This window comes from Larus michahellis, chromosome 6 (assembly GCF_964199755.1).
Source record: "Larus michahellis chromosome 6, bLarMic1.1, whole genome shotgun sequence".
In the NCBI taxonomy this organism is placed as follows: Eukaryota; Metazoa; Chordata; class Aves; order Charadriiformes; family Laridae; genus Larus; species Larus michahellis.
Window position 1 is genome coordinate 62,206,297 of NC_133901.1, and position 26,800 is coordinate 62,233,096.

At 37.1% G+C, this 26,800-nt stretch overlaps 1 protein-coding gene across 2 annotated transcripts; it reads left to right on the forward strand.

Annotated features, from left to right (window-relative positions):
* Window positions 1–26,047, forward strand: SMC3 (structural maintenance of chromosomes 3). 2 transcript variants are annotated; one of them, XM_074590557.1, is made up of 29 exons: window positions 1–238; window positions 4,461–4,536; window positions 6,110–6,148; window positions 6,971–7,038; window positions 7,405–7,476; window positions 7,662–7,741; window positions 8,332–8,410; window positions 9,822–9,939; window positions 10,495–10,670; window positions 10,850–10,930; window positions 11,205–11,369; window positions 11,901–12,022; window positions 12,418–12,631; window positions 14,290–14,393; window positions 14,614–14,713; window positions 15,186–15,346; window positions 16,691–16,832; window positions 18,078–18,228; window positions 19,246–19,398; window positions 20,322–20,473; window positions 20,683–20,841; window positions 21,519–21,626; window positions 22,025–22,133; window positions 22,761–23,008; window positions 23,130–23,342; window positions 24,057–24,248; window positions 24,415–24,592; window positions 25,149–25,255; window positions 25,572–26,047. In XM_074590557.1, the coding sequence occupies exons 1-29, from the start codon at window positions 224–226 to the stop codon at window positions 25,641–25,643; spliced, it is 3,654 nt and encodes a 1,217-aa protein (XP_074446658.1). In that variant the 5' UTR covers window positions 1–223; the 3' UTR covers window positions 25,644–26,047. The 2 variants fall into 2 exon arrangements, with proteins under 2 accessions (XP_074446658.1, XP_074446659.1); XM_074590558.1 differs by lacking the exons at window positions 1–238; window positions 4,461–4,536; window positions 6,110–6,148; window positions 6,971–7,038 and having other exon boundaries at window positions 7,460–7,476; window positions 7,662–7,745.
* Window positions 26,048–26,800: the final 753 nt, after the last annotated feature.

A 26,800-nucleotide genomic window follows, 5' to 3' on the forward strand; every position in this document is an offset into this window, starting at 1 on the left:
GTGATGAATGGTTGGCGCCGGGTCGGTCTGGGGGAGGCTCTGCCGCCATTTTGTTTGCGTGAGGGGTGAGCGGGGTGCTGTGCCGGCAGGTCTGGGGAGGCTGAAGGGGCGGGAGGAGGCGGCGGCGGCGGCGACCCGCGGTCGCATCGGGAAGAGACGGTGAGGGCGGGCTGAGCGACGGCAGGAGGCACCGGGGCGGGCGCCTCCCCCATCCTTCGCAGACATGTACATCAAGCAGGTAAGGCGGCGGGGTCTAAACTGCCCGCCTTGTGCGGTGCGGCCTGGGCCTGGCCGGGTCGGTTTGGCCCGGCCTGCTCTGCCCCGGCGCTGGCGGGGTCTTCGACCTCAGGGCGAGCGGTAGAGCCAGGTCCCGGCCTGCAGCAAGAGGCCCGCTGTCTGGTGGCGGGTCCGAAGGCCTTTGCTTGGTTCGCCGCTGTCCCGGGGGGGAGACTGCGGCCCTTTTTGAGGGGGGATGTCCCTGGCCCAGCCACGGAGTGAGTCCGCCGTGGGGGCTGGCGGGTACCTTTCCTCCCCCGTTCCTGCGGCTGGTTTCATTCATTGCAGGTGTGAAGTGGGGCCGGGGGGAGGCCCTCTTGGACGCAGGACTTGTTGGTGGGCTCTGTGGGCACCCTTTGGACGGGGGACCCTGCTGTCCTGGCCCTCCGGGCGACGTCCGCCCCAAGGGTGGGAGGCTCGTACCCACGCGGGGCTCCTACTCAAACACGGGGCCCTCAGCTGTCAGGCGGCATCTTTCGGCTGGCGAAGTTCTGGGTTCTTTTATTTTTTACTTTTTTTTTTTTTTTTATTATAAGTCTACATGCGGTTTCAGTGGGGAAACGTGACTGTATTTAGGGTTTCAATTCAGACTGGTTCTGTTTGTCCGCTCCCCCGGGAGAAACAACAGTTACTGTTTGCATTGGGGTGATGCCTTAGGCCCCCGGGCGTGGACCATTTAACCTGTTATACTTCATCCTTGACAAGCAATCTACAGCTAACGTTCAGTTAAAAAGAAAGACCTCGTGTGGATCCTTTCCAAACAGTTTTTAAGGTTGAGGCGATCACTAATGTTAGTTCTGTAGTGTATCCCTGCAGTCGTATTGCATAGTATATTGCACAGTTTGGTTAAATTTTTATGGCTGCTTTCATACTATGCGTGTTTATAGAATGTATGTTCATGCAAAGCCTACTAGGATTCTCATTTCTCAAAGGACTAAAAATTTACCTGGCTTTCAGACACCATAGGGGTGTTATTATTAAGGAGAATACTTTATCGTGTTTGAAAGTGCATGTTCTACACAGAAATCAGGTTTTCATCAACTGCTTGGCCGACTAGGGAGCGTTTAAAATGCCTTTTGATCGTGTTTTAGTAAATTACTCTGTCATTGCAGGTGCGCACATTGCTTTGAAGTCGTTCAGTAAGAATTCTTGTTCTCCAGATTTGAATTGTACAAAAGTAAACACTAGTGAAGATATTTAGAAAGATACATAGAATCAGAGTAAGAAGTCCAAATTAACTCAGAAGAGGGAAAATGAGTTTCATCTGGAAAAAAAGAAATTTAGGTGGTTGATAACCAATACTGTGTTCTAGGAGCTATAGAAGAGAGCATCACAAGTGTGAACATGAGAATAAAACGGCTGAGAGGGAATTTGTTTCCACCAACATTCCATATTTTGTTGCTTCCCAGAAATCATTCCTGGAGTTTAAAGGTTAAAACTGTTAAAGTCTTAATCCGAGGCTATACAAGGCAATAAAGAAGTTACGGTGTTTCAGAATATGTAGGATGGATGAACTGAGAAGCAATCTAGGAAAAAAAAACAACTTTGAGAGTGAGGGAAACGGTGTGCAGAGTCTGCCTGTGTCAGTCTTGTGGTGCCTGAGTATGTGGGTGGTAAAAGTTTGTGCTTCTGTAGTAATATCAAAGAAGTGATGATTGATTGTTTTTTACCTTGTTGTAGAGGCTTTCAGGTTCTTATGAGAATAAAGTAGATTAGTTATTCCAATCTATATGTTTTTAGAGTATTATAGGTAAACTGTAAAAGTACTAGAGACCAAATATTTTTCCCCATTCTTTTTCTTCTCGAAATCTGGTGAATTCGAAAAGCAGCATTGTTTGCCAAGTGTTGTTCGTGGGTTTTGGAGTTTTTGTATTTTTTTCTTTTAATTTTATTTATTTTTCAAAATCGGGATGAGTGAATGTAGTTCCTGTGGCTTCGAGTTGGTGGCAAGAAGTGATTTGCTGTTCCACTTTTTTCCTTTGAAAGCCACTGGTATACGGAGGCAGAGCTTGCTATTACTGTGAAAGTCTCCATCTGGTTTCTTAGGTGAGGTGGGTTTCTGTGTTCACAGCCGTGGTGACTGGATAGTCTTCAGGTAATATGTTGTCTTAACTTTGCTTTCTGTGGTTTGGTCCGTTACATTCTGAAATCCTTAATGACTTCCAATACAGTTGCTTTGGATTTAGATCTGAATACAGTGCAGGTACTTAATGAGAACTGTGTCTTGCCCGAGGAGAGGAAGCATAGACAGCTGCAGTTCAAAAAAGGTTTAGGAAGGCAAAATGTTGGAGGAAGTGGCAGACTATTCCTTTTCCAAAAGGACTGCTGTTGCTTAGATCTGATGCTTGATGGTCAAGGATTAGTAATTTTCTGCCTATCCATATTCTTAACTTCAGATTCCAGTAATGAAATAATTTTGCAAAGAGGATTTGATAAGGAAAATGTACTGTCTTAGAAGAGAACGACTCTGTGATTTCTGACTAGTAGTTAGTTAATGTCTTTTCGGTTTTATTTCATTTGAATTTTTATAAACGCGAGTGTTTGATTTGCTGTCTGGCATGGCATTTTCATTCACTGTTAGTGAGATGGTTTTAATCCATGAGGAGTTTTCTGTGATAATCCTTGATAATGGGCTGTCGCGTAGTGGGAGAAAGACTTAAGACCAAACTTGACATGAATAAATCAGAGCGCTTTCTTTTTCTGGTCTTTTGTCTAGTAAATTTTATGGGCAGGATTTTTTTCCCCACCGTTTGTATAGTGTGCTACTGGAATATGACAGTATATGAATATGGTTCTGAAAGTAATTGTATCTTGAATGCTTAGGTATACGGTTAATGTAGGCTTTTGAGATAGGGTGAAAATGGCTTGCTTTAATGTTTACTACTTCTAGTCTTTCTGCAGTTTTTTATGTGATTCTTGGATACCAAGTATTATGCTTATCTTCTGGAACATGGGCTATTTTAATACTTGAAGATGTGAGAGAAGAGATGAAGTGTTCAGAAAAATAGAAAATGGTGATGGGGTCATAGACCTTACAAAACAAAGTCTAAATAATTTCACATTCTAGACCTCAGCAGTAATAATATTGAGAAATATCTTGTAAGATGTTTTGCTGTCTCCCTATAAAAGTAATTATTTATGATAGTTATAATAGTGAAACATTGGCATTCTTCTAACAGTATCTTGCTTCTGCTGGGGTATAGCTGGGCAAAGGATGTAATGATTAAATGTCAACTCTAGTAGTCCTTTTCTAAGTGTTCTTGCTGAAAGATCTGCAAACATAAAAGCTTTTCAGGTGGCTGCTGTCTTTCTGATATCTTACTAAACAGAGCAAAGCTGCTGTGTAGTCTTGCAGCACTGCTTTAACTTTTGGAAAATGTTGCTCAATGCTGGAATGTCCATGCTGGAAGTTGGATCAATTTCAGTGCTGTGCAGAACTTCTGAAGTATTGGGATATTATCACTCTGTAACTTGTATGTTACTCGTCCTGGCAAACCTTCAAGTCACTACTGAAATTGAATAGTTGAAATTTGACATGCTGCTTCTAGATGACTGTTCGCTGTGTGGCTTCTGAAGTTAATTGTGTAGGTTTGTATTTATTTGTCTATTTAGGAAGTGAATTCACTAGAGCCAAGGCAGCTTGCTTTTCTACTTCTCCCTTTAGGATGCACAGTAAAACAAAATGACTGTATTGCATGTAAAGAAGGTAGAGTCTGGTGTAGTTTTTGCAGTCTGCAATAGCTTTACTTGGAGAATTTGCAAACAGAATTCTTATGCTGTATGTGGATTGCATTATAAAAACTAAGTCTGTCCCTACTAGGATAAGTGCTGGTTATATTGGGGTTTTCTTTCTTGTATGTAATATTTAATGCAAATACATCTTTTTGTGTAGTCTTTTTTACAAAAAGACTCTCAGACTCTCGTTCACTGTGCTTTGGCCTTTGTAAGTGCCAGGATCTCCTGTGATGTGGAGAGAAAATCTGTCTCTAAAGTGATGCTTAGGTGAGGGGCAAGTTTTATGATGTAAGTTGCTGATCTTCAGCTAGAAGGCTGAAATGCGTAAGAGAAGAGCAGGGGAAATCAAGTGTATTGTAATTGATGTAAATATTCTGTAAAATCTTATAGTTAAAACCCTGCCCAAGAACAGACAGAACCTTGTTAAAATAACTCACTCTTCTCAATAGGTAATCATTCAGGGCTTTCGAAGCTACAGGGACCAAACCATTGTGGACCCATTCAGCTCAAAACACAATGTCATTGGTAAGTTCTGATACTTGTCTTTTAACACTAACTAGAATTGCGTTGTTATCTTGGATGACGTTCACATTACAGTCCTTTAGTCTTTAATATTCTTACATTTGACTATATTTTCTGTTTCAGAAACTTCTTTACAGTTGTCTGTAACAGGTCACAAGGTGTATTCTGCTTAGAGTAAAGTAATGCTAACATTCAATTTTACTGTGACAACAGTATGTCAGAGTCTTCAGAAATTGAGTGAGTTCTGTAAACTCCTTCATATGTGCAGATCTCTGTATCAGTCAGACCCCCTTTAAAGGCTGTCCTTGCAGGAACAGCAGCAGAGAATTTGCATGGGATTTTTTTTTTTTTTGGTATGCAAGTGTGATCGTTCTTGATAAGTAAGCACAGTAACTACTATCAACTGCTGCAGAGAAAATGATCTTCTTTCATCTAGCTTTGGAGGAATGAATTTCTTGAATGTGAACTGTCGAAAATATAAGTTTCAAAGTGTAGTTTCATGAATAACACCTAATTTAACAATATGTTATGTCCACCATTCTCCTGCCTCTTCCTATTTGTGCGCATGGATGCCTGGTCCTGCCTCTTCATTTGTATTGGTTTTAGTAGTTGTGCAGCAACTTTGAGACTGCTGACCTAACAGAAAACAGTCAATTGTGGACATAAAAACTTAGTAGCCAGGATTTACTCTGAGACTGGGAAAAGAGTGCATATGACTTCAATAACATGTCCTACTATGTAATATCACTTCAGCAGGTGCTAAAACTTTATCCAGGTACTAGTGTTGTTAAAAGGAAAATAAAAATAATCCGGCTTCACTATTTTTTGCCTTTTTAAAGAACCCCATAGCAATCCCAAGTAGTTTTGGGGATGAGGTGGATCTGGAGTGCTTGTAGGCAGGAAAGGATGAAAAGCCTGGGATGCTCATTGCTGCTGGAAGGCAAGCAGTTTGAAATTAATACAGTAGGTGCTGATCTTAAGACACTGAGCCTTGCTGAAACACAACAGAATGAACACTGAGATTACTCTGTGTTAGTGTCGTACAATATTCTTGTACCTTTTTTTTTAAATAGAAGTAGTAGTCTTCCAGTGTTTTTAAAACAAAACATTGCTGAATTAGCAAGTGGAGTATTAAGACATTCGTACTCTACCTGAAGTTCATACAGTCAACCTGCATGTACAGGCAAGTGATTTCCTTTGGTTAAATATGAAAATTTGATGCTGAGGCCAGAAGAATTTGATATAGGCTTACTGGTTTCATCCCACCAGGAGATCAGTATTAAAAAGAAAAGGATGGGAATAAATAGGATTGGTTTAACCATTATTCTCATCGTGGAATAGTACTGAAGTTCGTAAGTCATTGTAATGTGTTTGAGTGGGGAAAAGGCTGCTCTCTTGTTCTCAGACAATGACTAAGTGATCCACCTACCAAGTTTGCCTCATTACCTTGAGATTTTGGTTGTCTGTGTTGTATTTGGGTTCTGTTCTTGAATATTTATATGTAAAACTTAATGTACATTGCAATGTTAACTCGTGTCAACTTGAGGTGTGTAAAACTTTGTGTTTGAATTTTCAGTGGGAAGAAATGGATCTGGAAAAAGCAACTTTTTTTATGGTAAGCGTGGATTTCTTAATATAATAGCATAGGGATGCTGATGATACCGGGTTTCTTTGCTTTTGCCAGAAGTTGGTTTACCAAATATTCCTCCTAAACAAGGCGTTGCAGATTGGTCATTACTTGACAATGATGAAAGGCAGATCTCAATGCACTTGTTTAATACTTACCTTCAGGTTTTTACCCAGTATTTGGCTTCTCTTACTAAGGGCCTTCTCAGATTTTAAAATAGCAAAATAGCAATATTTACTGATTCTAAAAGTGACCCACCTTGAAATCTGACTGTGGTATTTGCAGTTACTTTAGACATTCCTAGTGGCTAAATATTAAGCTGATTCCATAGCAGCTGTATGGTGCAGCTTATACAATCTTTTAGCATATGGTTATGAGGGAGATTTTGCGGAGTGGGAGCATCAGTGGAGGAGCAAAGATGCTAGTCAGAAGTGTTAGTGGCCTTTGTGTTGGTAGTCTTTATAAATTGCCAAGTGTTAAGTATTTTAGCAATTGTTTTTAACCTCACCTGTGTGCTATGTACTTGTAGAGGAAAGCTCATGAATCCCTACTTGTGCAGCATTGTTAATGCTTACGCAGTGAACTAGTAAGGTGGTGACAATGAGGCTTCAGAGAAATTCTAATATACAGCAGGCTGAGTAATAAAGATCCAGCAGATTAGGATTTTTAAAGAAGAAACATTGTAAGATATTAGCAGTGGCATGTCTGTACTATAGAACAGTAAAACAGTGTATTTTGAGTTGAAGAAACTGCTGCAGATCTCCCTGAGGAAAAGAATAAATCTTCTGTTTCTTTACTATTTTATTACAGCAATTCAGTTTGTCCTCAGTGATGAGTTTAGTCATCTTCGCCCAGAGCAGAGACTGGCTTTGTTACATGTAAGTGAAGGTGTATAACAACAATACTAAAGAATAAACTAATGCATTTGAATGTTACTACAAAAATGGTAAATTGCTGAGCTGTGGATATTTTAAGCCAATTATTTTGGAAGCATCCTTAAACATTTATTGTTTCCCTTTGGCAAAAGGGATTTTTTCTACATTATGCTGACAATGCACATCAGTGAATGCATATGCAAGATTTTCAGAAATAAAAATATATGTAGTGGATCTTACATAGATGTTCTTGACTCTTAAATCCTTGGGTGGAAAGGGGAAATGGGATTGTCAGGGAAAATGGGAGATGGATGAGCTCAAAATCCTTCTAAGCTGGGAATTATCTAACTAAAATGTCTTCTTTCTTAGGAAGGTACAGGTCCTCGTGTCATTTCAGCGTTTGTGGAAATTATTTTTGACAATTCAGACAACAGGTTACCAGTAAGTTGAATACAGTACTTCAGAAATAGATGATAATTTAAGACTCTAGTATCTCAGTATTATAGAAGTCTTCAGTATGGTAACTGCTTTTGAATCAGTTCTGGTTAAAAGTGCCATAAACATTCTGGATTAGTTATACATAGCTACTGCAAACAGTTAAATTTACTGGGTTTTGTTTTCTTAAGATTGATAAAGAGGAAGTCTCACTTCGCAGAGTCATTGGAGCCAAGAAGGACCAGTATTTCTTAGACAAGAAAATGGTGACGTAGGTACTTCTTTTCCTTACCTGATTTAGACTAGTAGTATTTCTGTAAAAATCTCTAGTCACACAGAACACTTGGCTCTCTAGCCTGAAATAAATAAATTCTCATGAGTTCTGTGAGCAATACTAATTTAAAAGTGTACTACTGAATACCGGTAGTTTGACAGCAAGGACATGAGTCGTTGTTCAAAGGCTTTGAATTTACAGTTTAATCCATTCATTAACGTGATGTTTAACTGCTTATATAATATTTCTTTCAGGGCTTTTTTTTAAATAGAAGAGTTACCAGACATTAGGTTGTTTCATATCCTTCCTTGTGATTTCCTTGACTGTATTTGCCTCCTCTTTTTTGCTTCAGAATACTTCCTTCTTAATCTCTTTCCAACGCTATAGTATTTTAGATATTTTCCATTTTTAGTCCTTCACTGCATTTTAGAATTAGTTATTATCAAATAAAGAAGCGTCTTCAAACAGAGCATGCGTTGCACACAGTGATTATAGTATGTGTTGTATAGTTGTGTTACTTTACTGAATTTTTACAACTGTCACTTTTACTCTTAAGTGTGTTTAATACATTCCCAATAACATTTCAGGAAAAATGATGTCATGAATCTTCTTGAAAGTGCTGGATTTTCTCGCAGTAATCCCTACTATATTGTCAAACAAGGAAAGGTAAGATTCTTTTTCACAAAGTGGAAGAAATCACTATCAAGAGTATCATATTTTCCTGAATGCCAAACTTACTTCAGTTATTGCAGAAGTAAGCCAAAATCCTATTTAATTTGAAACAGTTCTTCTAGATGCTGTTCTTGCAAATATTATTGTTAAAACGTTTATGTCCATTATAAGAAAAAAAGTTGTAATATCTGTAATGTTGATATTTAGGAAAGTTTTTTTTGTGGTAATTCTTGCAACAATGTGCTTTTCTGTATACTTAAATACAAAGCAGACTTAGTTCCGTGTAAATTCATAGATTTCTGGGCCTTAAGATGACACACTAAAGTAATTGTAAAGAATTTTAGGAGGCTAAAAATACTGCCAATGGAGGATGAGTGGAAATGTGGAAGCACCAAAAGTGAACAGCAGGGAAGGGGGCTCACAGCATAATCTGTATTAACTGGTCTTCAAGACCCAAGCACCAAAAGTGAACAGCAGGGAAGGGGGCTCACAGCATAATCTGTATTAACTGGTCTTCAAGACCCAAGCACCCTTAACAGAGCTTTTAAAGGACACCCAGGTTTGGAGACAAAGGACAGATTACTTGTAATGGCCCACAGGGTTGGACACAGTGTAGACACTGATAACTGTCAGCTCCAAAAAGATTGCTGAAAGGCATACTTAAAAGGAGAATGCAGGAGACTTGAGGAGCACTTGATGGCAGAAATGCTGACCCAGCAGTACAGTCTCTCAAATGTTTCAGGGTAGTTCTTCCTGTACAGCAGCTGAGCATTTGTATTGGAAAGAAACAGCTTCAGCTGGAAAGTCACTTGTGTTTTTTCTTGGGTATTGGTGCATGACTCTTGCAGCCAAAACATGCATACTGGTTTTAATATGATACAAATTAGAAACAGTAACCTTATAAAAGCATGCAACCACTGAAATTCTGTTGGAGGAAAGTGAGTTTTATGTTGGGTTTAATTGTATGACTCATTTAATGTTGGATTAGTGAGTGTTTGATGACCTGAATCGTTCTAAGAGTTATAACACCTACATTTTGGTGTGTTTTTTGGGGGTGTTTAAACTATGTGGTTTAGCACCAGGACGTAAATGCCCAAACTCAAGGTTCTCTAAACATAATTTTGAGTGGGTAACAATTTCTTCAGTTTACGTAATACTGGAATCTTGAGTTTCAGCAAAAACTGGTAGCATTTAAAAACCAACAAAATTCATTACAAGCAGAATACTTGCCATGCTAAAGTAATTGTCTTAAAAGGAAAGGAATATGGTATATTCTAGGTATCTAAATATACCTTCCAAAACCTCAGGCAAGCAGGCACAGCAAAAAAACGTGCAGGCTTTGGTCTGTTGTGGTTAGCTATACATCCAGAGCAGGCTATTGAAATAATAGATCTTGAATTTTCAGATCAACCAGATGGCCACAGCTCCTGACTCTCAAAGACTGAAGTTACTAAGAGAAGTAGCTGGTACCAGAGTGTATGATGAACGTAAAGAAGAGAGTATTTCACTAATGAAAGAAACAGGTAAAAATAGTTTTAAGAAATTAATGTTTTATGCCACAGTAATTCCATTAACCATTAGCTTTTTCAGTAAAGCTAACTGCTAGATAGATTTTATTTGTGGTACGTTAAACAATACGTGTCATATTTCATCCTTGAATTTTAAATATCTCAAAAGGTTTAATAAGTGATTTCATGTGTGCTTTTAGTAATAAAACTTTTTAGCTAGGCTACTGTGTGTACTGTTCAAAACACATGAGTGATGTCAGCTGGCAACGATCCAAAAATTAGGATACCTACTGCTATGCAGACACTGAAGTTTATGTAGTATAGTCTATAATTATTTTAAGCATGTGACCCCATAAAAGTACATGCTTCTGTTGCATTACATAACTCGTATCGACAGTTCTGCTGTTAGGATTTTTTTTTTGGGAACTGCTTCTGTACATGGGTTCTCCTTTTTGCATTTCATAACTGTTGACAAATAGTTAATCACTGGAGAAGATTCAGTAGCTTTAAAAATGTGGAAATATATTACAGTGTTTAACTGAACTTCAATCTTGTAATCTTTTCTAAAAGAGGGCAAGCGAGAGAAGATCAATGAGTTGTTGAAATACATTGAAGAGCGACTGCATACCCTAGAAGAGGAGAAAGAGGAGCTGGCTCAGTACCAGAAATGGGATAAAATGAGGAGAGCATTAGAATACACTATTTATAATCAGGAGCTTAATGAAACCCGAGCTAAGCTTGATGAGGTAAAATATCTTGGCTAATACAAAACCTAATGTGAGCTGTTGGTTTTCTTTTTGCTACTGTCTCCTTGCATTCCCTGTTAGAATCCTGTCCATGTTCTTCACTACTTTAACAAATTATTTTCTTTCTACTACTGAAACAGAATCTTGTTACTTAAGCTATTGGTGATATTTTCCTACAGCTTTCTGCCAAACGAGAGACAAGTGGAGAGAAATCCAGACAGCTGAGAGATGCACAGCAAGATGCTAGAGATAAAATGGAGGTAAAAAGACTTTTTATATGGGCTCTCCAGAACTGTGTTTTGGTTTGTTGGTGGTTTTGTTTGTTGTTTTTTTTTCTGGGGGGAGTGGGTGGGGGAAGGTGTTCTGAGTCTGTGTTAAATTCTATTTTATACTTTCATCCTCTTTGGAAACAGGGTAAGGTTTTTTTCACACTTCTAGTGTCTCTTGATCTACATAATAATGATCTTGTGAGTTCTGATAGATACTGAAAAGTGCAGGCAGTGTTTAAAATACTACATACTTAAATTTGCGTAGGAAATAGAACGGCAAGTTCGAGAACTGAAGACAAAGATTTCGGCAATGAAAGAAGAGAAAGAACAACTTAGTGCTGAAAGACAGGAGCAAATTAAACAGAGGACTAAATTAGAGCTGAAGGCGAAAGACCTGCAGGATGAATTAGCTGGCAACAGTGAACAAAGGGTACGTAACAGCAGTGAAGTCTTAAAATGTCATTGGCACAAGGTAGTGTACTTCTACATTGAAGTTGTGGTTTTAGGCTGTGGCCATTCATTTTTTTTTCTAAGGTTTGCTGGACATATATCTCCGTCTTTTTGTGGTGCCTCCTAGGGGATGTAAACATACACTCCTGTGTTATGGTCCTTTATTTATCATCCTGCATGTTGCAAAATCAAGCACCTATATTTTTCTTGATCTTAATTGCTGCAAGTATTGTCAAGGAGGGTTTTGTTTGTAGCAGTAATTTGAACTTTGTTGTTTGGCCTATACAGATCTTGCTTTCTTGCATAGTTTAGCGGCTTGAAATTGCTTTGTTTTATCTTTGCTGTCCTGATTGGAACTGAATTCACTTCTGTTAAGTATTGAAACAGTGTAGTATCAGATAAGCGATGGCATCTTGCAGTCTTACAGTTATTCTTTAGAAGTGTGTATTCATCTAACAACACAATTCCTGATATTACCTAACTTCTAATACTGCTTTTTTTTGACTTTCAGAAAAGACTATTAAAAGAGAGGCAAAAGCTTCTTGAGAAAATTGAGGAGAAGCAGAAAGAATTAGCAGAAACAGAGCCGAAATTCAACAGTGTAAAAGAAAAAGAAGAGAGGGGAATTGCTAGGTCTGTGGCATTCTACAACGGGGAGTCAAAGCCAGCAACAATACTAACAATATTATCCATAAGTGCAATTCACTCAGAATTGTACTTGTTGCTTGAGAATGGTGTAATTTTATGTACTTACAGATGGTCTGCAAAAAGTCTCCTTTATTGTTGGGGGTGAAATTAAATGGTGAAATTAATTTTTAAGCTTAACTGCTTTTGCGGGCTGTTGTTGACTTTTTGTTTTGTGAAGTCTTCTGTGTGATTTCATGGTTTATAACATGATCCTTTTCTTTTTATTACTGTTTTGGTGCTTAAATCTTACCTTGAAAATTCTTATGGTAATTACTAATGCTTGCTTGTACTAAATTCAAGATTTCTTTGTAATACAGCATGTCTTTTGCTTCTCAAAATAGACTTGCACAGGCTACACAGGAAAGAACAGATCTTTATGCAAAACAAGGTCGAGGAAGCCAGTTTACTTCCAAAGAAGAAAGGGATAAGTGGATAAAGAAAGAACTGAAATCTTTAGATCAAGCCATCAATGACAAGAAGCGGCAGATTGCAGCTATACACAAGGATTTAGAGGATACAGAGGCAAACAAGGAGAAAAATTTGGAACAGTACAGTGTAAGTTTTCACCTTATTACTTCTCAGTGGTTTTGAGAGAAGGGTTAAAGGCTCAATCTAATCCTAGACGATTAGACTTTACTGCCTATACATAAGGAAGATGAGACTTTCTGGTTAAGGGCAGTCTTTTAAAAATATATTATTGAAAACATCTGCAGATAAACTAAACTTCCTTTAGCACTGCATCTAACTTCGGTCTATATGTTGACTTCCTTTCTGGCACTTTCCCTAAAGTGTTTGGCCTGAGGTTTCAGGAAGAGTCTTAAATCTACCTTGCTCTTTTCTATGTTGAATATGACCATTTCATCTAGATAACAGTTTGTGAGGTTTTTATAGAGGTCTACTTTGGTTGTTCTCACTCTCCTCTTATTTTCCCTAAACAGAGGATCTTTTAAACTGCTGCAAGCACTGCACCTTTGCACCACGATTGCAGCTGGTTAGAAGTTGTGTCCCTATCCATGTTAGAAGATTAATCTGTCTCAGTATTATCTGCATAACTTCTAGGCTTTAATTTCCATTCCGAAATAGCTCTTATACTGCAAATACAGCAATACAATCTAAAAATATCACTCCTGCTAGGAGCTACAGGAGTGAAAACCCTCCTGCACTTATGGTGGGAGGGCATCCAGTACCAATACTGCTACCCTGCATGTGCTGATAGGCAGTGTTCTTGGTCTTTATGTAATACACCTACCAAAATTGAGGATCAATCTGATGAAATCTAGGAATGTAGTTGTACAAAGGCAATGGTGTTCTGCTAAAATACTGCTTGGATGGGACCCACGTTAGGGAAGTAATGATTCTGAGTTGGTCAATGAAAGAAATGGCATTTACCACTGACTGCTTGTAATTGTATTGTACTGCTCAGTAGGAATACTATAGAATTGAAGAGCTTAAATTTGAAGCAGTCCTTGATTCCTTTTATAAACATCTTAGTTTTCTTTTTCTCCTTAAGGAAGGTCAATTTATGCTTAGGCTAAGAACTGTATAGCTTTTTGCTGCTCAAAGGGGAGGTGTCTTGGGTGAACATGATGGAGAGCTTGCAAAGTTAAGTTGGAAAAACTTGGCTATGTTTTGAGAACACAGCTAGTCCTCCTGTACACAGATAACTATGAAAGCATTATCTGAGTGCTAGCCCTGAGCTGCTTCGAAAATGGCAAGTGTTAAATGAGCAAGCTTATTTCAGCTTGCTTATTGAGCAAGCTTAACGGCAATGCTGTTGACAGCAGCTGTGGTAAAGTAGTAGTACTGCTGGAGAGCAGGCTGAGATTTTTGATTAATAGCAGTACGGCATCATATGCAAGACTAGTATGTATGTTCTTATCACAAACGTTATTTCAGAGCATGATTGCGCATAGTTATGTGTATGATAGTTACTGTTTCGATTCAGTTTCTTACCGTGGCTTACAGTGAGCCATCTCACTATAATACCCAGATGCACAGTTCAACTCAATGCCTGCCTTGCAGTCTACTTGGTAACTTCACCTTGGTACTGCTCCCTTACAAAGATGTATTTATTCTTAGTGGTTTTGCAGTTTGTTGTAAACTGGTTAAAACGTTTGTAGGAATTTTGTCTGAATTTTAAGTAGTAATTTAGTATCAAATAAAAGACTTTTGAACATAGCTGTAGTTTCATACTGTTCTTTTCTTTGTGTTAGAAACTGGACCAGGATCTTAATGAAGTGAAGGCTCGTGTTGAAGAGCTGGACAGAAAATACTATGAAGTGAAAAATAAAAAGGATGAACTACAGAGCGAAAGAAAGTTAGTAATTAATTGAAATATGTCTGAATCTCACTTAATATCAAGGACCCCAACTGTGTAGTTGTTAACATGGCATGTAGGTATGTTTTTTAAAATATAGCCATGTATGAACTCCTGCACTTTGCCTTCCCATTAGATTAGCAGTCTTTGAGAATAATAAAAAAAAAAATCTTCGGACTTCTTTCACACTTAAAATATTTTAATTATTTTTGCTCTGTAGTTATCTATGGAGAGAAGAGAATGCAGAACAACAAGCTCTTGCTGCAAAGCGGGAGGATTTAGAAAAGAAACAGCAGCTTCTCAGAGCAGCAACAGGAAAGGTAAGATACCTTGTATTTGAGAATTCCTTGTGGAAGCTTTTCTTATTCTTAAAGGACAAATCACAGTCATATCTGAAAGACATGACTGTTATTTCTTTTGGTTATGGTCTTATTGTCATGATTAAGATGGACAAATTATATTTGTAAGCTGAATTTTTCAAATATTTATAGCTCTAGAACTACTTGGAAATTAGTTTTTTAAGCTCAAGGTAATTGAGGAGAGGTAAGGAGACCAGATAGAATACTTCTAAAACTTCCGCTATTTTTTCCTTTTTTTTTAAAAAAAAAAACAAAAAAAACAACATGAAAAGTGACAAATTGAAATATATATTTAGGCATCTTCCGTTAGAGCTAGTTAGTTCCGTTAGTTAGCAGGAACTTTGCGCAAAAGGTTACAATTTTCACAAAGTAAAAAGTAAAATGGACAACTATACTTTTAGTTGCAGTATAATAACGAGTTCTATTTTAACAGGCCATTTTGAACGGTATAGACAGCATAAACAAAGTTTTGGAACACTTCCGTCGAAAAGGCATAAATCAGCATGTTCTAAATGGCTATCATGGCATTGTTATGAATAACTTTGAATGTGAACCAGCTTTCTACACCTGTGTTGAAGTTACTGCAGGGAACAGGTAATTATGTGCTCTTTAGTGTTACTCAAGTTAAAGCAGCTGCAGTGTTACAATTTAGTTTTTAGTGCCAGTTGCTACTGAAAGTTTTACTCTTTTGAACTTGAGCTCTTGTCCTTTTTTTGACGAAGTGCCGCCTTATATAGGGTGATCAAACTGCTACTCCTTCAAGAAGGAAATAAGGATCCTGCCTGTTCAAAAATTATTCCTAGCTGCTCTTGATCTTGCCTAAAAAAACCCTAGAACAAAACCACACAAAGACCCCCAAAAAAGGCCCCAGACCCACAGTTCTGACAGTTAGCAGAAAGATTGTTGTGAGGCTCAACTATGTTGAATAAAGTGGATGGCGTCTTCTGGTGTGGAGAATTCTCCAGTAAGCAATGCTGATGTTTCAGTGGTAACAATCAGAATTATTTCACTTACACTAGAAAATCTCATGGGTGAGGATGGTCTCTAAACTGTCAAAACCTGCTGTTTAAAAGCTAACTGAAAAGACATTGAGTGTCTTTGTGTAACGTGTGTTCTAGAAGTAAGTGCCTGTTGGGTGATCCACCACTTCCTGCAGCATCTGACACTTCAAATCAATCTAAATTGTCTTTTTGTGTGATCAATCCTCTGTTCCAATTAATGAACAGTCATACAAATTCTTCTAACGAAATGTTGATAGTAGCATAAGGGCAGGAAAACGGGATAGAGTTGACGTGATCTTGCAAACTATCACATAGAAATGTTGATGCTACCACAACTTGAAATGCAGTCACTCATCGGAAACGTCTGTGTGAACAAGGGTGTCTCTTCAAAGTGCTTCATAGTTCTCTCTGAATCCTGTTGTGCCCTGTAGTTTGGAAAAAGCGGTAGCAAGCAAATTGTAGTTTAACTTGCAAAAGAAAGATCACTTACTTCAATCTCTGTGATGGTAGTCTCAGTCACGCACAGGGAGATAGATGTGGTCTGTGTTTCTGTTGATTGTGTACAGAGGCATAAGATGCAAACTTTGTAAATCCATGCAAAGAGGGTTGAATATTATATAATGAAATGTTACGGAGAACAGAGGTTTGCAGTTGAACCAACCAAAAAAGGCTGTGTACACAGTGACACGGTGTGCATATTGAGCTGCTCTTGTGACTGGAGGGTGGAACTTAAAATTCTTGGCTGATCCCGTTCTAATGAAAGTGAATAGAGCGTATCCACTTGCTTATTCTAAGGCACAGGCTTGAAGAGAAAATGCAATGCAGCTTTATGTTGGTATGTTATTTAATGGTACCTGCATGCTTACTGTTTCCATACAAATATGTTAGTGCTTTTAGCACAGTAAAGTTTAACCTATTTGTTGGGCTTGTTAATTAGGTTGTTTTATCACATTGTGGATTCTGATGAGGTCAGTACAAAGATCCTAATGGAATTTAACAAAATGAACCTTCCTGGAGAAGTTACTTTCCTCCCTCTGAACAAGCTGGATGTTAGAGATACTGCTTATCCTGAGACTAATGTGAGTTGAAGTTCCTTTTGAACCTTCTTCCACTTCATAATTACAAAGCCTTATATTTTGAATTGTTTGTGTATATTGCGTATTTCCCACCACTTGCTTTGCTGTTGAATGTCTGCAATGAAATACTACTTTCAATGTGGGCTTCTCAACATGAACTCTGTTATGGGAAAATACTTTCCTACCAGGTATTTATTTACTCTTTAAATTTTAACTTCACCTTACAAGTAAGTAGGTGATACTAAAAAGAAATAGAATTTTGTTGTAACCTGACAGTCAATAATTGCCTGAATTACTGAATTGTAATTCTTTTAAGCTGAAATGCTGCCATGGACAAAAGCTGAAAAGCCATGACATATTACAGCCATGGATAATTCCTCAAAGTTATTGGAAATGAGCTGTGTTTTTATATTTAGAAATGCATAAATAACCCTTCAATGGCAACCATTTAGAAAGTAATTCTGAAATACATTTCAATAAAGTATCTGCTCTTATTTGAAGTTTCAGTAGTGAATTAAAATTGTGCAAATGTTAACCGCTTCTTACAATAATCATGGTAGAGTAAGTTCTTTAAAAAATATCTATTTTTTTCTTTTTTCCCTCAGTTAAACATAGGAAAAAAATAAATAGGAAACAATGACTTCTAGTGTGCTTATTATGGCAGGGCTTTACTAGTAAAACTGTGTTAATGCTTGTATCCTGCTCTCTACAGAAAGGAATAATTTTTTTGAGGAAAAACCCCACCAATTTATGATACTTACCCAACTTGATTTAGTAGTGATTTAATACTCGGATGAGATTCCTGGCAGACTCTTAGCTGACTTAAGGTTCAAGCCTAGCTGTTACAAGCTAAAACTGCAAAATCTTGCACTTGATTTTCATAGAGTGTTTATGTGTTTGTCTTGGGATCCTTCTACCAACTGACAGCTGTTTATTTTCAAAGTGCCATTCACAATATTGTTCTCTGAGTTCAGGGTTTGACATCCTGTATGTAAATAATGATGTGGACAGCTCCAGAAGTCTTTGTTCTAGAAGTTTAACTGTGAAGTCAATGTTAATATTCAGTGAATTTGAAATGTGTTAAACTGTTAGAAATTCTTGTCATAAGGCTAGAGTGTATTCTATTTTTAGTCTTGATGTAGTTTCTTTTTTCCAGGACTGTCTTAAATTCTGTGTATGAATTAGTTGCAATGTACTTGATGTATTTGTATCAATATGTTCTTCTCATTAAAATCACTGTCGCTTCAGGATGCTATTCCTATGATCAGTAAACTGAGATACAATCCACGATTTGACAAAGCTTTCAAACATGTTTTTGGAAAGACTCTAATTTGTCGTAGCATGGAAGTGTCTACCCAGCTGGCCAGAGCTTTCACTATGGATTGTATTACTCTGGAAGGTAAACGTTGCAATTTTATAAATTATTTATTGTAAAAATGGGATCCCTGGAATGGGAGGCTCATTAAACATGGTCTGTTAGTGTTCTTGAAATAATATTTTTTTAAAATAATAGTATACTTTACTGAGATGTACAAGGTTGCACTTGGTTAAGTACAATTCTTAAAAATACAGAATTTCTTCACAAGCCATTGAATTTCATGATCTAAAAGTTATAGCTATGTATCTCCATCCTGAGAATTGTAAAGCAGATTAAGTTTGTAGTCATCCAATTTGTTTTATCCAATATAACAGGCATTTGTTTTTCTGGAGTACTTACGGTGTTTTCAACAAACTTTAAACCAGTGATTAGGGTGTGAATGTACAGCCTCAATAACTGATAAGTGCAAGGTGAATTCTTCTGTGTACCAGACATGTTTACGTTTTATGTTCTCTGAAATAATCTCTTTTGTTAATTGCCTGTTCTTGGAGGGCAGATTCTCGGCAGGGTTATTGTTGTCTTTTTGTCTCTTAAAGTCAATCTGAAAAAACTCCGAAGGATGTCTGAGGAGGAAATGATTAATTTTTCAGTAACAGCATATTCTACAAGCCACAGATGCCGCTAATTACTCAGTCTTTCTTTGTTTTCTCCCTCACAGAAGATCTGAGATTTATTTTCTTTTAAACTGGTAGTGCTAGGCACTTGCATTTTCCCCTTTAAGTATTTTTTTTCCTTCAAGCTGCATGGTTTCAGAAGTTAATTATAAACAACAAAAAAAAATTAGCTGATACTTAAAGGAGATTATAGCAGTCTGTGTTCGTCTTGGGAAAGGAAATGCACTTCAAATTGCGTACAGAAATAAACACTTCCCTAAGTACTGTAAACATACCTAAGTGATTCCCTGATACTGATGCAGCACTTCTGTACATTAGTTGAAATGTTTTAGTTAGTCTTCTAAGTTGTGTTGTAGAAACTGCTTTGAACATTATGAAGAGCATGTAGCGTGCAGTTTATAGTCTCATTCTATTATGCTCTTAGGTGATCAAGTCAGCCATCGTGGTGCTTTGACTGGAGGTTATTACGACACAAGGAAGTCTCGTCTTGAATTGCAAAAAGATGTTAGAAAGGCAGAAGAAGAACTTGGTGAACTTGAAGCAAAACTTAATGAGAATTTACGCCGAAACATTGAGAATATCCTTTTGTTCTTCTTGTGGAAAGGTCGTGTGATAACAAAGCTTTTGTTTTGCAGTTACAGTAATTGATGAAAAACAGGAGACCAGTTTTTGTTAATGTTACATATTGGCTGTGGCATTTGTTTTGTCTGCTGCTTGTGCAACCTGATTCTGTATGTTACTGTAGTAACGTAGTAGTACTTTAGTGGTAACATAGTAGTACTTTAGTAACAAAGAAATCAATGGAAAAACAGAACCAAAAACTCTGCATGTGAAAATTGGCATACAACCAGTGAAAATAACAGATTTTAAAACATATGTGTTGTTTATGTGCCTGAAATACATTCTTTTTTAAAAAATCATTTTTAGATTAATGCAGCTGGTTAAGAAATAGTTTCTATACCACTGCTGTTATTTTTTTAGTAAAACTTCCATACTAGGGAAACTTGACTGAAAAGTACTAATTGAAGAAAACCTAGTCCAATAGTCTGCTTCAGAGTGGCTGGCACTGTAGGCTTCAGGAAAAAGGAGCTTTAGGAATCTGTCCCCATTAAAATTTGATCTTGCTCTTTAGAACTTAGAGATGAGGTTAAACCCTAAATTATGAGGCTTCCCCTTCTTCTCTTCTCATTTTGTAAGGTCTGAGTTTTACTTACCAGTTCAGATGTATCCCTGTGTTGTTCTGAGTGCCATATTGTAAAATTAACAGCTAAACGAAGCTTTTCTTGTTTGCTCCTGGTGTTGATAAGGGTGCTGAAGTTACATTTGTTGATGGTTCTTGATTCTCCTGTACAATTGAATATTTTGGTTTTGTGAGGCATTTTGTTTGTGTTCTTATTTTGATGGCAACTGAATATCCTAAACAGAATAAAATTTGAAGGTACTAGTTAGGTATAAAATGCCTTGTAAAACAAGGACGGAGTTTTCCTTAGCCCACGGTATGGATTAATAATGAGATTGACCAGCTAATGAACCAAATGCAGCAAATTGAGACACAGCAGAGAAAGTTCAAAGCCTCTCGAGACAGTATTTTGTCAGAAATGAAAATGCTGAAGGAGAAAAGGCAGCAGTCTGAAAAGACATTTATGCCTAAGGTATAGTATGGGGATATTGAAAGCTGTTACAGGTTTTATATTGTTTCATTAATATTACTGTTAAACTTGTATTCCATTCTGGTTAACATCATAATATGAAGAGATGACTAGAGTTACAAAAAATGTGTTTACGTAAACAGAAAAGTGAAATTCATATAAATCTACAGATTGCTTTGAGGAATGATAATGATAATTTTAATGTTTCATAGCAACGCAGTTTGCAGAGCTTGGAGGCAAGTTTACATGCAATGGAGTCAACGAGAGAATCATTAAAAGCAGAACTGGGGACTGATTTATTGTCTCAGCTCAGTCTTGAAGACCAGAAACGTGTGGATGCTCTCAATGACGAAATTCGACAACTACAGCAAGTAAGGAAATGAAAATGTCTTGCCATTAAACGTGGTACCTTTCTTCCCAATAAACTTATTTTTGCCCTTTTTGTATAAAAAGTCACTTATGAATATAGCGTAATTAAAGTACTTAATTAGTATGTTTAGAGTTTTCTCATCTGCAAAGTGTATTTGCATGTTTTTCTCAAATGCTGGGTGAATTTCACTAACTGTATGCGTGAGAACTATGGCTATTTGTGTTGGAATCGTCACGACTTCCTTGCTTCTGCTCTTGGACCGTACAACAATAAATACAAGTAGATATAATCTGAAAGGAATGATGCACAGAGTGGGAAAATAAATCAATGCCTTTAAGTATGTGGTAGATGAAACAAAACCAACCCATGTGGTTTAGAAAATACTATGAAGCATGCTCTAAAGCTCTTCTGGGTATAGACTTGGATTCAGATGCTAATACAATTTAAGAAACTTACTGATCTGCGGGGATGACTTTTACACTAGACAGCTGCAAAAATACCGTTTGGTTCTTTCTACCTGTTAAAATTAGAGCAACAGTCCAAGGAGTTATGTGATATTTTAATAAACAGAATTGTGTGAAGAGTGAGGTTTTTTGTTTGTCTTAATTTTTGTAACAAGGAAACAATAGTTGTTTAGGAGTCAGTTAAGGCAATTAATATACTTTTTTATTTTTTCAGGAAAACAGGCAGCTTTTGAATGAAAGGATTAAACTAGAAGGCATTATCACAAGAGTTGAAACATACCTTAATGAGAACCTGAGAAAACGCTTAGACCAAGTGGAACAAGTAAGGATTTTCCCTTAAATGTACTTCTGCAATCTGGTTTTTGGTTAATTTCCAGGGTTTTAACATATTATTTGATAAATACTTATTCATTACCTTGCATTATCTGTGATAGGTTTTGTTTTGCTATATACAAGCTGAGTTAAGTGTTTTACTTAAATGTCAGCACAGTATTTTAGGCATGTGAATTTTTGACAGAAATCCTACTCTAAATACACAGCCTATGTCTAAATAGGACCATCATAGTGACAGATTTGTTTGAAAGTCTAACTATTCTCTAAAACTTTACTAAAATACATGCTACAGTTGTATGTAGAGTAGCAGAAGATAACTTGTTTGTCTGGCTTATACTTTTGTTCCCCTCCATGCTGAAGCTTGGTGGCATTTACTTTGTCCCATAGGAACTGAATGAGCTTCGAGAAACAGAAGGTGGCACAGTTCTTACTGCCACAACATCAGAACTTGAGGCTATCAACAAACGAGTGAAAGATACACTGGCACGGTCAGATGGTTGGTAGCATCATTTTTTTCGAAAGAAAATTCTCCAGAGTTTTGAAAGTTCACACATACCATATTTTGGTTTCGAAATAGGCCACGATATGAGAAGTAATCATTAATTTCAAATATGCTGTAGTAGTTACATAGTGTGTAACAGATTTTTTGGAACTTACTCCAAAAGATAAGTGAAACAAGATTTTGTGCATGTTTTATATAAAAAGAAAGTGTCCACAGTTGCACACTGTAATACCAGTAAGTGTGCGTTGGTGGCTTCAGGGCATAGTGCTTTTGAAGCAACCTTCGTACAAGATCGTGCTTGTATAGTTGTTCTTGAATTTCATCTAACCTATCTAAAACTAAGTTGCTGTCAAATAGGAAATAGCATCTGTATGTCTCAAACTTTTCTTCTCTTTCCAGACTTTAACAATATGACCATAGTATATTTGTTAGGTTTTTTCATGGGGAAGAAAAGAGGAAATGTCAACTCTTTGTCTTAAGATTAACTTTCTACTCCTTAATAAATCTCTTTCTTTAGATTATCTTTTTATTTCATAAATACTCGACTGGATGATTGTTGATTTTATGCGGGCATGTGAGACTTACCCACTTTGCTTTTTGTGCTCTCACCCGATATCTCAGATCTGGATAATTCTATTGACAAAACAGAAGCAGGAATTAAAGAGCTTCAAAAGAGCATGGAACGCTGGAAGAACATGGAGAAGGAGCATATGGATGCTATTAACCACGATACAAAAGAACTTGAAAAAATGACTAACAGGCAAGGCATGCTCCTCAAGAAGAAAGAGGAATGCATGAAGAAAATCCGAGAGTTGGGTTCACTTCCACAGGAGGCTTTTGAAAAGTATCAGACTTTAAGTTTAAAGCAGGTAATAAGTGTGCTTGGTTTCATGTTTCATGACCTGAAATATTAGCGTCATGTGCATCTTGAGTGTCAAATGTGTCTGGAATTGCAAGGTGCTTTGATACATTAATATTTTCCTTTTACAGTTATTCCGCAAACTGGAGCAGTGTAATACGGAACTGAAGAAATACAGTCATGTTAATAAAAAAGCTTTAGATCAGTTTGTGAATTTCTCGGAGCAGAAGGAAAAATTAATAAAAAGACAAGAGGAACTTGACAGGGGCTACAAATCCATCATGGAGCTGATGAATGTCCTTGAGCTCAGAAAGTATGAGGCTATTCAGCTGACTTTCAAACAGGTAACAAAATAGTAACAATTGTAAAGACACTGGTGCTGAAATAAAATTGTCTCCTTGTGTACCAGCTGTATAGGAGGAAGCGGATACTAAGTACATCTATTGTGTAATAATAGAGGGCAGTATCATGTAACTTGAGGTTTGTGGGGAGTTTAAATACTGAAGAAGAAGTAGGCTAGCATTTTAAACAGGTGCTCATCTTGGTTGTATTACAACTCTGGCTTTGCTTTTAAACCTTTTAAATACTTCCTTTCTGGTGAATCTCTGTACTATGTACAACCCTTTCTAGGGAACGTCTGGTAATAAACCCTGCACCAAAGCCATTCTCCAGATTTAGTGAAAGTAATTCCTGATGTTAACAAAGTATTTTAACTACAAAATATATGAAGTTTTCTCTTAAAGATAATATGCTTAACTGAGATCTTATCTGAAGTTTACTGAAATACATAATACTTGCTTTTGCTGCTGTTTTATGTTCTAATTCTACTATTTTCTTGAAAAATTTGAAAATTCTTGTTCTGCAAGAACAGTTGGTTTAGATGTTTTTAAACCAATCTCTGTGTATCGTATGTTTCTCAGTTCTACTTGTACTTAAGAATTAATGTGGATACCTGCTTTGAAGCTTTTGAAGCAGTGTGATCATGTAAAAATAGCTGTTGTCTGCAATTGATTTCATTATGTAAAAACGAGCTGATGTGTTGACTGTTTCTTTGTCAGGTGTCAAAAAATTTCAGTGAAGTATTCCAGAAGTTAGTCCCTGGTGGGAAGGCCACGTTAGTGATGAAGAAAGGAGATGTGGAGGGCAGTCAGTCCCAGGATGAAGGTGAAGGCAGCACTGAGAGTGAAAGAGGATCTGGATCTCAGAGCAGCGTTCCATCTGTAGACCAGTTCACTGGAGTTGGCATAAGGGTAAAGAAAAAATTTGTGTTTCAGTACTCCAAATAGCTGTTTAGAGTGCCATTAAACTATATTTTTAAAAGGCAATGTTTAATTGGTCATGTTTATTTACTATAATAGCAAGTGATGTTATGGTTTAATATTTTGAAATCATCGTGCTGTTGTGTTGTTTTCTTAGGTATCGTTCACAGGGAAGCAGGGTGAAATGAGAGAAATGCAGCAACTTTCAGGTGGACAGAAATCCTTAGTGGCCCTAGCCCTGATATTTGCTATCCAGAAATGTGATCCAGCTCCATTTTACTTATTTGATGAAATCGACCAAGCCTTGGATGCTCAGCACAGAAAAGCTGTCTCAGGTGACTGTCTACCTTTTTTCATCTTCATTAGGGTTGAAGGTGATAGTCTTTCTTCTCATCTGTGATGTTTAAGATAAAAGCTTTTAATCTTAAAGGCGTATCTTTGAATATCCCAGCATGTGTGTTAGAATTTAGCTTTGTGCCTTCTGAAGCTTTCATGAACTTGATTTAGGTAGAAGTTTTGTGTTGACTACTGCATATAAAGTGTCTCCTTACTACGCTCAGTGTGGTGGAAATAGTCCTGTTTCAAAGTGTAGTTTGATTTTTAAAAATTAACTTTTAGTTCAATGCATTGCTAAAAAAGTGCTTGCTCTGTTTTTCATCATAGAAGTTCAACACCCCACTGACTTTGGCTGGATTTGTAAGAGTTGATACTGGAATTAATAATACTTAAAAACTTGGTATGGATCCTTTCTTGATCTGTGAGGTTTTCTGTCTTATTAACCAAAACCTCATTTTGAATAAGGAATAGCAAGCTCTTTGCCTGTCTCATATTAAGACCATTCCTGCTTTATTGAAAAGATCATAGTAAAGAATTGTTGTATTCTTTTTTTAGATATGATTATGGAACTAGCTGAACACGCTCAGTTTATTACAACGACTTTTAGGCCTGAACTGCTTGAGTCAGCTGACAAATTCTATGGTGTAAAATTCAGAAACAAGGTAAATAATACATTTTAGTTATGGCATTTACTGGGAACCTTATCAGATTGTGCATTTGAGACTTGACCTAACAGAGTTCAAAGTGAATCAGCCTCATTTCAGTGATGATTTTCCAGTTATATCGCAGTCTTGTGTAAAACTTCTCTCCATCCTGAAAGAGAATTTAAATATGTACTGATGTCCCTTGTCATGTTCTTTAAAGGATATTAGAAATTTCTTATAGGCCTATTGCTGAGTCCTGGAGCCTTCAGAAATAAGTTTATCTTATTCTGCAGCAGATATTGTAATAACTATATACTTCTTTCTGTTCCACCAGGTTAGTCATATTGATGTGATCACAGCAGAAATGGCCAAAGACTTTGTAGAAGATGACACCACGCATGGTTAAAAGAAATTGTACTTAACTGCTTGTTTGGAAGATGTGTATAGTGCTATGTTTATGCCAGGGACCTGTAAATTTAATATACAAGTACTTAGTCCTTGTTTAAAATAGTTTTTCAACATACATTTTAACCAAGACCCAAGAAGGCTTAGTTTCAAAGGAGCTTCAGTATCCATTTTGTCTCTGTTGCTGTATTTTATAAGATAATTGTTAATGTTACCTTTATACAGTACCTGTAGTTTGGAAATTCTATTCTCTTCCCTCAGATCTTTTGTAAAGTGTCTGTTGCTGTTTTAAAGCTTTTCAGAAAGTGCTAGCTATTCCTTCTTAAGTATAATTTTATCATTTATATTGCCTCACATGGTTTTTTTTAATGGCTTCAATTAAAATGATTGGTTTTATCGCTGTAACTTGTATGCATTATGTTTTTGGTTTATATTGTCTTTCTTTAGAGGATTAGAGGTGGAGTAAATACTCTTTGGTCATATTTGAGCTACATATTTAAGAAGTGTGAGACAAAGCAATTCTTTCAAGCCATTCTTACTTCTTTTTCCCATTTTTTGCACATTGCCAATGCCAGCAGAAAACCACCCCAAATATGTGCTTGTCCAAATTCAGTGTTCTGGCTATTGAACAGGGAAAAATGTAAGTATCAGAAGATACTGAGAAGTCTGAAAAGACCCTAGAACTGTATCAAGACAAATCACAGCCCCCTCTGTTTTCCGGGCACCGTGGCCAGTGTAACTGCCTCCATCATATCCCTTCAGCCAAAGAGACCGGCATAACTTGAGCTAAGTGACAGTCGCCAGTCAAAATGTGAATCTCTTCCTACTGTCCAGGCATTTGGCAAAGTGGTATTGAATAATTTGATGTTTTGTTCTGGAAAACATAAGGTTTTACCATGAACCATATGTTCCTTAGATAGCACAGCAGTTGTAAAAACAAAATCGGTTGGTGTTGCCATAGTGTGTGCATATATAAACATAACCTTAAACAGTACCTTATGTGACTTTAAATAGTACAGTGAGAAACAATGATTTTGTATACTACATTTACTCTGTAGGGCACTTTCAACAAAGCAGAAGAATAAAGCTGTCTGATAGGTTTTCATCTGCAAGCACCCTTGCCCTCCACTGAGAACTTCAGGAAGTGCAGGAAAGGAG

Bases quoted from the DNA above. Each gene is read 5' to 3' on its own strand.
- SMC3 (XM_074590557.1), top strand. The intron at 15,347-16,690 runs GTAATTATGTGC...CTTGTTAATTAG, and splicing joins GAAGTTACTGCAGGGAACAG to GTTGTTTTATCACATTGTGG. The intron at 20,842-21,518 runs GTAAGGAAATGA...TTATTTTTTCAG, and splicing joins AAATTCGACAACTACAGCAA to GAAAACAGGCAGCTTTTGAA.